The sequence below is a fragment of the Limanda limanda genome, chromosome 7, assembly GCF_963576545.1.
Source record: "Limanda limanda chromosome 7, fLimLim1.1, whole genome shotgun sequence".
NCBI classification, from domain to species: domain Eukaryota; kingdom Metazoa; phylum Chordata; class Actinopteri; order Pleuronectiformes; family Pleuronectidae; genus Limanda; species Limanda limanda.
In genome coordinates, this window is record NC_083642.1 from 5356214 (window position 1) to 5369383 (window position 13170).

Consider the following 13170-nt stretch of genomic DNA (forward strand, 5'->3'; position numbering starts at 1 on the left):
TGGGATTCGGCTTCTTTCCAGAGCTGACAATTTACACTGAGCTACGATCATTAAAGGATTAATTATAAGGAGAGTGAGATGTCAGTTTATCACCCAATTGAATGAATACGTATGAAGATATAGGAGCTGGGGTTTATCGAAAGATTTACCAACATAAGGAATCTGTTACAGAAAGAGACATTGACTGGGAAGATGTCAAAATGTGTGCAACCTGCAGGATGAAGCACACATCCCAGAGTGAAGATATGGGCCAGGAGTAGGCAGGTTCTTACAAGCTTTCACAGCAGTGTCTGTCGAGACGGAGAGGAAATAGCTCAATCACTATGAAGATTACCATTACATCTTCTTATTTTTGAATGTGCCCCTAATCTTTCATTTAATTATAAAAAGCTGCCTTCTAACCAAAACCACTTCACTCCCAGTGCTGGAACATCAAAAACATCAGTTTTTCAGTTTATAGCTAAAGTAGTAGTAGTACAACCTTAGCTATGATCAGTTTATCATATTCAGTTATCTGACAACGTTAAGTTATCTGTTACATGCAAAACTAATGCATTATCTGTGTCCTGTGACCTAAGATGTTGAATGTTGTAAATATTATAACTACTAAACAATTGTGAATTGTCATTGAGCATGTTAGCATTCTAGGGAACCATATTGCATTCACATGGAAAAAAAATTGCTCTGTGTTGTGGGATTAACAAGGTTATTATGTCAAAATACAGAGAAGATTTAGTCTGCTTTGAGAGTGTTGAAGCAAACATGTCCCTCCTGTGCGATCACGTTTTATTTGGTTTGGGTTTGAGACATTGGGAGATACAGAATTTATGTTGTGTGGCACCTCAGGACATCAGGACCGTTCCGAAGTAAAAAGGATTTTGAGCTATGGTATTAATTTTCTTCACAGAGCTGCTTCCTTCACGACTTGCAGTGGAGGGTAGTATTGTTCAGTAAATATTGTTATTTAACATTTTTATATGTTCAAATATATATTGGCAGGAAATGAATCAGAGCTGTTAACTGGATTAATTTTTTTTTCATTGAGTTGTTATTGTTCGCATTCTTCTATCGCCTAATCTTACAGTCTGATATTTACAGAGTAATACTTCTGTCTTTTTCAGCATATGGATGCAAGACAAATCAATAACTCAGTAACTCAATAACTCAATAGCTCAATAACTCAAATAACTATTTGTTTGCTAGTGTTTTTTCTTAGCCCTGTGATTGATTATCTTCTGCCCAGTTATACAAGGGGACATAGTCTGTCTCCCATGGCCTTAGTTTGGAATACGGACAGAATGATACGAGTGAACTTCAGCGTTCTGTGTGTTTTTAAACGACTGAGCTCTTGCTCAGGACTAGAGGTGCAGCCGAAATAGACAGTAACAGTCACAGGATTCCCGGTTAAAACATATTAAATTACAAATATGAAAAAAAAAGAACTACTACTTAATCCTCCCTTCTTGTCATCATCACTAGTTTGCTTTCTGAAAACCTTTGTGTAAACATTTGTTTGTCACACTGTTTTATGGCAATACATGTGTATTTCAACAGTGTAACACATCAGACATTTTGACAATGTCAGTTTCCCACTGACAGCAGTGTAAACCTCATCAGGAAGTGGTGTGCTGCAGACAAATCCTGTTGAGCTATAAAAATTTAAATGTGACGTAATGTGTAATCTGAGGTGAAAACAGAGAACATTTGTATGGAGCATGGAGTAAAGTGTCTGTGTCCACCAGCGTTGGGCTTATTGCTCAAAGAGAAATGTATTGTTCATGGGTTCTTTTAAGGTCAATATACAGGAATTACTCGAAGTGTAACTTGGTTTTTCCACTCACTCAGGAATGTAGAAACAGTTTACTTATTTGCATAATTTTAGAAGTGTTAGCAAGGTAGAGAAGGTTAATAAAATGAGGGCTGTCAAATGATTACAATTTTTTATCAGATTAATCACAGGGTAGCTGTGGTAACAACCAAACCTTTACACAATTAAATGAAAATGTGAAATCTGAATCTGAGCTCATCTGTAGAAGCAGTGTTGAGCCACCTCACACTTAATAAGAACGAGACCCAAGTTCAGTTCACGCAGATGACAATTAACTAGTTCATGTTCATAGTTCATTTTGTATAGGTGATTAATCAATGGTGTCGGATCGGGTCTGCATGTCGCAGTCATTTTCATGATGTTTAAATGATTTCTCACATCTCTGGAACAAATCAAACAAACACTAAGTGACTTCATGTACTGTGATGAGATTTTATTAGTTACTGCAGCAAGAGAAACTCTGTGTTTCACGGTTCATCTTCAAAGTCACTGACCGGCTGCTTCAGGTGAACGAGCTCTTTTTTCCCTGAGTGAGTGGATGGCCTGAATCTTTTCAGAAAACATTTCATCCAAATCACTGTTGGCCTGCAGGAAATCACCAAGCCATTCCAGCTGCTTAGTAACCTGATGAAGAGACAGTTCGAATTACATGCCATATTTATTTTAATGTGTTATTGTTTACATTTATTTTTGTTCTAGTGTAAGCGTATATGTTTGCTCTTTGCACCTGTGTCTCAGCATCTTCATCGTCAGTATGCAGTAACTCCTGCAGCTTCTCCTGGAGCAACTCAGCCTCCCATTGGCTGAAAAATTTGATGTTGGCCTCCAATTGGTGTGAAAAACCACAAACTCGACCGCCAGCAATGTCCAGTTTCTCCAGATCAGAGGCAGTTATCTTCCAATCGACAGTCAGCGCCTGTTCAAAACAAGCAAAAAAAAAGCGTGGTTCTCAAACTGGACATATTTTAACAACAACAACACCAAACTCACCCCCCCCCCCCACACACACACACACACACGCTCACACTCACACACTCACCTCATCTATTTCTTGTCCAACTTTGCCCATCTGTGGTACGTTGCTGAACTGCTGCACAAAGTGTTTCAGAGTTGTCTGGTATCCGCTCATCCATTCATCCATGATACGACCCACAGAAGAATGCATTATCTCGTTCCTGTAGTGGATCACCTGGAACAACACACACATCAGAACATTTGTATCAGACCACATGTAAACTAGTGAGGTTTAGCTGTTGGAGTGAAAATAAAGCATTTGAATATTAGAGAAAAGGCATTTACAATTTATATTTCTATATTACTGCTGCCAAAATCTTAACCAAAATCAGCTCTCGGTATAGAAGACTTGGTTGCAGCTGGACTACAGCTATAAAAAAAAGTGTAATTTAAAGGGGACATATTATGAAAATTCCACTTTTGTAGTGCTTCTACACGTTAATTTGGGTATCTGGCATGTCTACCGTCCCAAAAACTCTGGAAAAAAACAACTCCAGTGATTTGACGTGGTTCCTCTCTGTCAGAAACTATACTCTAGAGTGCGTCCTATTGGATTATGGGCTTTTTCTACGTCAGGATTTAACATAGCCCCCCCCCCCCCCCCGGAGGTGGAGATCTGGCGGAGGAGGAGACCAAATTCTGGACGCGAGGCCGGCCGGGAGCTGCACCTCTGCGCAGCGAGCACCGGCCGGGCTGTGTGTCTGTCAGCCGGGGGAGCGCGAGGCAGCGAGAGCGGGGGAGTGGGGGTGAGCGAGGCAGGGAACGTGTCTATAGCCCCCACATCCCTTTGTCTGTCTGTGTGTGTGTGTGTGTGTCTGTGTCTATCTGTGTGTGTGCGTGTGTGTGTGTGTGTGTGTGTGTGTGTGTGTGTGTGTGTGTGTGTGTGTGTGTGTGTGTGTGTGTGTGTGTGTGTGTGTGCGCGCGTGCTCAGAATATATGCCCTGTATGAATAAATATACACATACAATTATATACTGTATACACACATATCTAATAAATGTACATCCTTATCAGAAGGTGTAGTAGTTTGAAAATTGTAGCTTCAATGAAGAAACACAACAAACTGATACAGAAATATATGTGTAGGACAGTGACTTAAAATTATTTTAACAACCTTAAATATGCTAAGGAGAGATTTAAGACGTGAAAGTGGATGTGTCTGTGTGTGAGTGACAGGGGGGCGGGATGGTGACAGGGGGGGCGGGGCGGTGACAGGGGGGGGGGGGGCACTCAAAACAGGTCAATCTGAGGAGGGCTGTTTTAGACAGGGAAAGAAGGCTGCTGTTTTAAATGATCCTTGTGGTATTTTGACCAAAAAATGTTAGAGACATTTCATTAAGACCCCAAGGAACCATATCAACTTGTGGTAAAATGGGCATAATATGTCTCCTTTAAGACTTTTAAAGACCTTTTTAATAACGACTTCAACTCTCAACGACTTCAACTCTTTTGCATACTTCTCCAGGGACAAGATATAAGGACACAATGTGAATCAGGAATGCATACTATAGGCTTAACTATCCAATAGGATGCAAACACCTACATGTAACAATGAAAGTGACAGCAACCCTAGCCCTTCATGGATGTACTGTTAGAATGGGTGACACAAGTAGAGGGAGATACTGTATATGCGGATGCTGTGGGTAACATCTTCAGACTTGGGGGTGACACCTGCTTATGTTACTCTATTATTGTTGTATATTGTTTCACCTCCTGGTCTCCTTGCTGCATCAAGTCTACATTAAAGCCTTCTGCATAAGACATCAGCTGCTGCCTGAGTTCTCCTTTCACCAGCTTCCAGAAAACTGCCATAACACATAGCAAGCTGGCTAGAAGAGCATTCGACTAAAACATAAAGCTTAACCAGAAACAGATCAACTAATAACACAAACTAATAGTTCCTCTATCTCAATTTGGTGGGGAAGAGGACATTTTCATGGTGACCTTTGGCAGTGATGTGCATGAATCTAATCTGAATTTTTTAAAACAAAAATATTTATCAAGGCCTTTCATTTGTTACATTGAATTTAACACATTTTATGACTTTGACCCGCAGGTGGTAGGTCATATAATATGTTTTGACTTAACAGCTTATCTATGAGCCCATTTCGGACTATACATTTACCTCTGTCACATATTTTTGATTCACAGACTCGAAACGGTCACAGGAGTAGATGAGCCTGAGCAGAGCAGAGGCATCGCACTGATCCGCCCCCTTCACTTTCCTCTGACCTCGTGGCATGTAGGCCTACAGATAGAGAGAGAGAGAGACAGAGAGAGAGAGAGAGAGAGAGAGAGAGAGAGAGAGAGAGAGAGAGAGAGAGAGAGTTAGTTAGTTAGTTAGTTAGATCGACAGGATAGATAGTCTATATAAATATATACTATTCAGGCATATGCAATATATTGGATATATTTGTCTTGACCATGAGATGACATCATTTGACAGAATTGAATCACGGAGCTTCTCAAGTTTCAGAAAACTTAGATCTGCAGTCTAATGTGTTTGTGTGTGTGTGTGTGTGTGTATGTGTGTGTGTATGTATGTGTGGAGGTTGCAGCTCTAAAGAAATATAGTAATATGCTGGTTTGGAATAACTGCTCTAAATGTTGGTACCTTGGCCACTTCCCAGAAGTCTGTTCTCCAGGAGGGAGGGGAACAGTTCACCCAGCACAGGCTCCCTTGCGGCTGTCTCTGGTGTGCCATGATCTCCTTCTTCCACTCGCTACACGGCCCACATGCCGAGGAGAGCTACACACACATACGCAGTGAGAATACTTTGTCACATTTCAACCAAAATCCTTTAGTCCCAGGAACCTTTCCAAATAACTAAATGCTTCCTGGAGATCCCTGTTGATGAAGCATCTCCAGTGCTGCAAGCCCCACCCTGAAGGTCCCTGTACTTTCTTAAAGGTTTTAGCGTAAAATAACAATTCAACTCATTCAATCTAAATAAACCTAAATATACACAGACATCGCAAGTGAGAATTCAAAAATAAACTTAATTTAAAAAGTAAATAAATTAAAAAAATGTTTTCAATTAAAACTTAGATTAATACTGATTTTTTAAATTTCTCATTTGTGTACAAAGAATGGTAAGTGTAAAATTACTTTCCTCCAGTAAGAGACTAATCAAAATTTTACTAAAGGTTAGAGCTGACAGAAACAAGTTGTTAGTTCATACTTTCTGAAAGTGCTTCCGCCCTGAGTAAGGATTTTATTTTGAAGGGTAAAAAGAGCTTTGTCTGGAACATTATTCAGACCCCGGTTCCTGGAAAGTTTCCTCTATGAAAGTTTCCCAGATCCTGGAGAAAGTTCCAGCTGTGGAAACGTAACTTGAGTCCTGAGTGAGAACCAGTTGTAAAGCCCTAGAATCATCAAGTGATATATTAAAGCAGCAGTTGATCAGAAATGACAGGCTGATCCCACCTGGTTGCCTCTGCAGGCATTGGTCTCACACGTCCTCCCGAGCTGCGAGCTGTGGGCGAGCAGATCCTTGTGGAAACCTTCCATCTGCTGGCTGGTGTAGAGATGGAGGCCCTTCGTCAGTATGAACAGACACTGACTTGCCTTCAGCCAGTTCTTATACTCCTTGTCGTTGAGACGCCGCCGCAAGTCCGCATTCACCATCTTGGCCATTCTCACTCACTTCCTGAGAAACGAAACAAGTCCAATCACATTCCTATTACTTAGCTGCACCCACTCAGGTTAAGTAACACTGTGATCACTTGATGGTGCCATCGGCTTGGTAAACTGCAGGATGTGACCTTCTGAAGTTTTCCTGCAGAGATCCAGAGGAAGCCTGATGGTGTCACACTCTATGATCAGAGCTGGTTTGCCCCACAGAGCAGAGTCACAGATCCGTGACGTAAAGCAACATGCTGTATGACCAACAGTGTTTTGGCCTATACCTGCTTTATTTTCCTCAGTAAACTGATTTTAATTTCCCCCCCTTGGCTTCTCTGAACCCTGTAGAGCTGAGACGCTGGAAGGAAGCTGTTGAAGAAACCTTTCTTCTGCACACAGGTAAACGATAGAGCTCTACAGACTCATAATCGCTTCAGCTGAAACCTCACGACTCAGTCAATATTATTCACTTCACTAATAGCACACGCAGGTATAGAGTCGATAACGAAGGTCTCACAAACAATAACACTAAAAGCTGTGCAGGGTGCATTTGCCAAACCAGCCTGAACTCAAATCAGACTATAATGGTTCTCTTCGAGCATCCAAAAGTCACTCAAGCTGCTACTAATTCCACACTCTTATTAGTATCAGTTCCCGACATGAGCCTGATCTGTTTCATTAAGATCCATGAGTTATTCCTGCGGTGAAAATGTTGAAAAATGACCCGTCTCACAATATTAAAAAAGATGAAAAATAGGTCCTCAGGAGGTAGAGCAGGTTGTCCAGAAGGTCGTTGGTCCAATCACAGTCTCCGTGCGGAAGTGTCCTCTGATGGTTGTGAAAGAGAACACGCTACGCTCTAGATACACTGTATTAGTATGTGTGTGAATGAGTAAATGGCAAAACTGTACTGTAAAGACTTGTGAGTGGTCATCAGAGACTAGCAAAGCACGATATACAGAACATACAGGCCATTTACCTGAAAAAAGCATTTGACAAAGTTGAAGACATGACCTGCTTGGTAATAAGGTGTGCAGCTTCATCAAGCAATGCAAGAATTTCATTTATGAATCTCCAAAGCTTTAGAAAAATAAATAAAAGGGTCACAGATTCCCAGGTGACAATGGACAAGAGATTGGGACACTCGACAGGTCGCCAGTGAATCGCCAGTGAATCGCAGGCTCAACAATTAGAGACAAACAACCATTCCAACTCAGATTCACACCTATGTTTGATTTGGATTCTCCTGGTAACCTAACCCTGGATGTCTTTGAACTGTCTGGGTATTCGTGCCCAGCTGGGATTCAAACTGGGAACCTTCTTGCTACTGTCTCCCTTAATAGTGTTCAGAGGTCTGTGGATGAATAACATATTATCACAGGTTGATATTTTTTAACACATTAACTGCTTGTTATCTATCAACATGACCAGCAGACATTTATGAGTTACATAACTTTTCAATTGAAGTTGTCTTGCCGGCCAGATAATGACATCCAAGACTCTTCTTGCTCTGTTTTGGTCTCCAGATATCATGGCCGTCAAACTTTGAAATCCTCTGCTATAGGTGCTAGCTGGTTTTCTGAGGTGTCTCACTGAAATGCCAGGTCAGATAATCACCACCTTTGCTGAACACATCAGAGTCCGTAACCGGCTGGAGTGCCTGGTGCCACCTTGCAGCAGCCGGTTATGAAAGGTGGCATCACCCAGCTGCTACATCTGCTGTTTGATGCGAGGAGGAGGGTCGGAAAAACCTAGAAGTGCCTGGTCGGCAGCTGCATGCACTGACTTCCCTGAGGCTGTTGAAGGTGTTCATCAGGGAGGAACTGGAGTTTCTGACAGATACCATGTATCAACTGACACTGTAGGTGCTGGCAGAAGGAGAGAATTTACTAAAGCCCTTTCTATTTCAAGCCTGAGCAGTACGGACGGACATGTTGAGAGAAAACACACCGTAAAACATATCAACTCAGACCACAGCCATTGACATTCCACCAACCATTCCTGGGTCTGTTGAGTCGCTGCGTGGCGTATTTTGTCCTCATTGCTGCAGAAATCTGTCCAAACTTATACAACAACAAGATATTTTTAGCATAGCCACAGAATTACACAGCAAAATCATCGGCTTCTTTCCAGAGCTGACAATTTACGCTGGGCTACGATCATTAAAGGATTAATTATAAGGAGAGTGAGATGTCAGTTTATCACCCAATTGAATGAATAGGTACGAAGATATAGGAGCTGGGGTTTATCGAAAGATTTACCGACATAAGGAATCTGTTACAGAAAGAGACATTGACTGGGAAGATGTCAAAATGTGTGCAACCTGCAGGATGAAGCACACATCCCAGAGTGAAGATATGGGCCAGGAGTAGGCAGGTTCTTACAAGCTTTCACAGCAGTGTCTGTCGAGACGGAGAGGAAATAGCTCAATCACTATGAAGATTACCATTACATCTTCTTATTTTTGAATGTGCCCCTAATCTTTCATTTAATTATAAAAAGCTGCCTTCTAACCAAAACCACTTCACTCCCAGTGCTGGAACATCAAAAACATCAGTTTTTCAGTTTATAGCTAAAGTAGTAGTAGTACAACCTTAGCTATGATCAGTTTATCATATTCAGTTAGCTGACAACGTTAAGTTATCTGTTACATGCTAAACTAATGCATTTTCTGTGTCCTGTGACCTAAGATGTTGAATGTTGTAAATATTATAACTACTAAACAATTGTGAATTGTCATTGAGCATGTTAGCATTCTAGGGAACCATATTGCATTCACTTGAAAAAAAAATTGCTCTGTTTTGTGGGATTAACAAGGTTATTATGTCAAAATACAGAGAAGATTTAGTCTGCTTTGAGAGTGTTGAAGCAAACATGTCCCTCCTGTGCGATCACGTTTTATTTGGTTTGGGTTTGAGACATTGGGAGATACAGAATTTATGTTGTGTGGCACCTCAGGACATCAGGACCGTTCCGATGTAAAAAGGATTTTGAGCTATGGTATTAATTTTCTTCACAGAGCTGCTTCCTTCACGACTTGCAGTGGAGGGTAGTATTGTTCACTAAATATTGTTATTTAACATTTTTATATCTCCAAATATATATTGGCAGGAAATGAATCAGAGCTGTAAACTGGATTAAGTTGTTTTTCATTGAGTTGTTATTGTTCGCCTTCTTCTATCGCCTAATCTTACAGTCTGATATTTATAGAGTAATACTTCTGTCTTTTTCAGCATATGGATGCAAGACAAATAACTCAGTAACTCAATAACTCAATAACTCAATAACTCAATAACTAAATAACTAAATAACTTAATAACTCAATAACTCAAATAACTATTTGTTTGCTAGTGTTTTTTCTTAGCCCTGTGATTGATTATCTTCTGCCCAGTTATACAAGGGGACATAGTCTGTCTCCCATGGCCCTAGTTTGTAATACGAACAGAATGATACGAGTGAACGTCAGAGTTCTGTGTGTTTTTAAACGACTGATTTTACTCTTGCTCAGGACTAGAGGTGCAGCCGAAATAGACAGTAACAGTCACAGGATTCCCGGTTAAAACATATTAAATTACAATTATGAAAATCAAAAGACATTTGTGTTGTATCAAATAATTTCATCTTTACATGAAAATTTAATTAGTCTTTTAGGATGCACAGAAAAAAACAAATATGCCTCTATCTTTGTAATTGGATCTCTATGGACGATAGTTAAAGTAGATTAGACGCCCTGGAGTGAGTGTGTGAGTGTGCGTGTGTGTGTGTGTGTCTGTGTGTGCGTGTGTGTGCATGCTGATAGGTATGTGCGGGAGTGTGTGGATAAATACATATATGCATTTTTGTGTGTGCGTGTGTGCGTGTGTGTACCCGCAATCCCAGCAGGGTGTGTTTTTTTTAAGCAGAGCAGATCAAAGAGACATTAGTATTCTGAAATAAATCACATGCTCGGGCCTCACTGTGTTAGGTCCCCAAACACATACACAGGAGACACACACACACTCTCAGTCTCATTCGCTCCGTCTTCTCCTTTCTCTTTCCCCCAACCATCTCTCTCTTCAAAAGACACCACCAGCCCACACCTCCTCCTCCTCCTCCGCCGCCACCCCTTCCCTCCACCTTACCCCCTCCTCCTCTACCCAGCCCCAAGCGGCCTTCAGAGCTATCTGCTTACTAGCTCCGAATCCTTTGTTGCATCCTTTCAGTTTCTCACGTTCCAACTTGAGCCTCGTCTCCTCCCTCCGTCTGCAAATAAGCAGGAAAATGCTTTGTCAGAGAAAACTGTTGTTCATCACCGCAAAAGTCAGAAACGCAAAGTAGGGGTTTTTGACAAGTGTATCCTTAGGGAAAGAGACCTCTTATTCTCTCTGCCTCTCTCCATTTTTCTCATTTTTATTCTCCTATAGCCCCCTCCCTCTATAACACCTCTCTTTCACTCAGGCTCTCTTTCTGTCCAATTTCTGGGGATCTTAATTTTTATTTTATTTTATTTTATTTCGTTTTTAGTGTGTGAGAAGTATGAACAATTATTGGACTTTCGACAAAAGCTGTTCTGCTTGGCGGCCGACATCAGCAGGACTCTGAAAGGTGGTCACTGCTTCTGCCGGCGGGAGAGGGAGGCTAATAGAGGAAGAGAAGTGAATGGAATTGAAGAAAAATGATTGACATGGTGTCGCTGGGAGAGGAAGAAGCTCATTTTCGGCCAAAGAATGAGAATGAGTAGAACATAAATTCCCCCTGTAGCTTCCTGACAGTAACCATATCGATGAAGTCAGGGTTTTCTCGGAGCTCTGTTGTCGCTGTGTGTGTGTGTATGTTTGCATGCATGTGAGCATGTGGTAATGTGTGTGGGATGGATAAGTTTAGGTCAATGTCTACATGCATATACTTACTTATGTGCCTACATGTATCTGGGCATGATTACTTGTGTGTGTGTGTGTGTGTGTGTGTGTGTCATTTGGATAGCCACCCACATGAATATGCAGATCAGTTTTAGAGAGCGTATGTGCTCAGCATTAAAGCCCACTCTCCACCGCTGACCCAATTTCACACTGCAGTGTGTGTGTGTGTGTGTGTGTGTGTGTGTATGCTTGCTTATCAATGCATTTCACCAAGCTTGGAAAAACCGTGTGGTTAAAGCAGAGGCGTGTGTGTGTGTGTTTGCTTTTATAGTATTTATGAGGCAAAAAACGGAAGAGATAAGTCTCATCCAACACACGTCCATTCACCGTTGGCTGCGAATAACACACATTCACATGAATACATGCTGACCAAAGCACATGCCTCTACACACAGAACCACATCGCCGCTCAGTCTCAATCTGTTATTCCTCTCACTGGTTCACAAACAGCAAGCGCATTCCTCACTTTGATCCGTGTCCTTCAAATGTTGTTTTAGAAATAAGTGAAAAGATTATTTTGATAGTGTATTTTCTGATATCACCACTAGGGATCGATAAAGTCAAACTCTGACACAGATTAACTTAAATCTTTTGTTTAAACAATATATAATCTATTTATACAGTATTCACAATGATGATGTTTATTAGTGATGATTCCAATAATCCAATCAAACAAGTTGCTTTGATGGTTTTTAGCTCTTTCTGCTAAAGCTGTGCAATAAACGATTATACCTACTGTACCTAAAAGGAATTATAAAGTACTATTTTACTATTATTATTAAGTACAAATTACCCTACAGCAACAGCTGCCTTAAAGACACTGCTGTCATGAGGACCAAAGCAAGTACAGATGATAGTGAGACTTTATCTTGAGCAGTATTATAATCCTACCTGTCAAATCTTAATGTCTTTACCTGTCATATCTGTTGGTATCTGCTGTATAATGATCATAAATCACAGTCTGAGCAGATGCTCTCATAAAACAACATCTTATTATGTCCTGTAAATGTTTCATTATTCCCTGGAGACAACAAGGAACGCTGATTATTACCTTTATATTTCTCAGAGAGAATACAAGACCTCATCTGTTCTTACCCTGCAGATTCACAACATATACACAGCCGCTGTGTGCAGGCCTCAGGACCTGCACGGAGAGGATCTCACTCTCCTGACTGCTCAGGGCGTTACTGGCCACGCAGTAGTAATCGCTGTCCTCTCCCAGCGCGCCACAGTGAAGATTCAAGTCTGATGACAAGTGGAGGAGTGAGTCCTTGAAGCGAGTGCGCTGATGCCAGGCGTACAGAACACCAGAGCCCTGTGCACAACCACAGCGCACAGTCACCGGCTGCCCCCAACACGTAGGCCCGTCCACCAGAGATGTCAAGGGCCACAGTCTGGGTTTGGACAGCGGAACTGGCACAAAGAATAAACCGTTTATTTGAATCCATTCACGTTGATGGCATCGAGGAATAAAAGTTTAAAAACCCACTATAGATATAGATGATGTTGTGGTTGTAGTGAACATTAAAAGCTGTTCTTACGACTTCCGGCGGCGCCATGTTTAGGTAGGACGCAAAAGTTTGAGCTCTGCTGATTAACCAACTTACCAAACCGATATTTGAACAAAACTCAGCAAAAACATGGCTAACGACACCACAAAGACGAGCGCTAACGACAAACTCACCAGATATCAGTTTAGACACAAAGGAGAAGAAAAATCGTTGGAACCAGCGGATGCTAGCAAGTCTGTTGGTCCCGACGGAGCCGGCGCTAGCAAAACTACTGATGCTGCCGTGTGTAACTTGG

General features: G+C 41.4%; 1 protein-coding gene across 1 annotated transcript; it reads right to left on the reverse strand.

Moving 5' to 3' along the window:
- Window positions 1-2314: 2314 nt before the first annotated feature.
- On the reverse strand, window positions 2315-6470 carry LOC133004639 (uncharacterized protein CXorf38 homolog). The gene is made up of 6 exons (XM_061074114.1): window positions 6270-6470; window positions 5457-5591; window positions 4968-5090; window positions 2868-3017; window positions 2556-2744; window positions 2315-2452 (listed from the first exon to the last, which is right to left on the reverse strand). Exons 1-6 carry the CDS (start codon window positions 6468-6470, stop codon window positions 2315-2317), a joined length of 936 nt encoding a protein of 311 aa, XP_060930097.1.
- Between the last annotated feature and the right edge of the window lie 6700 nt (window positions 6471-13170).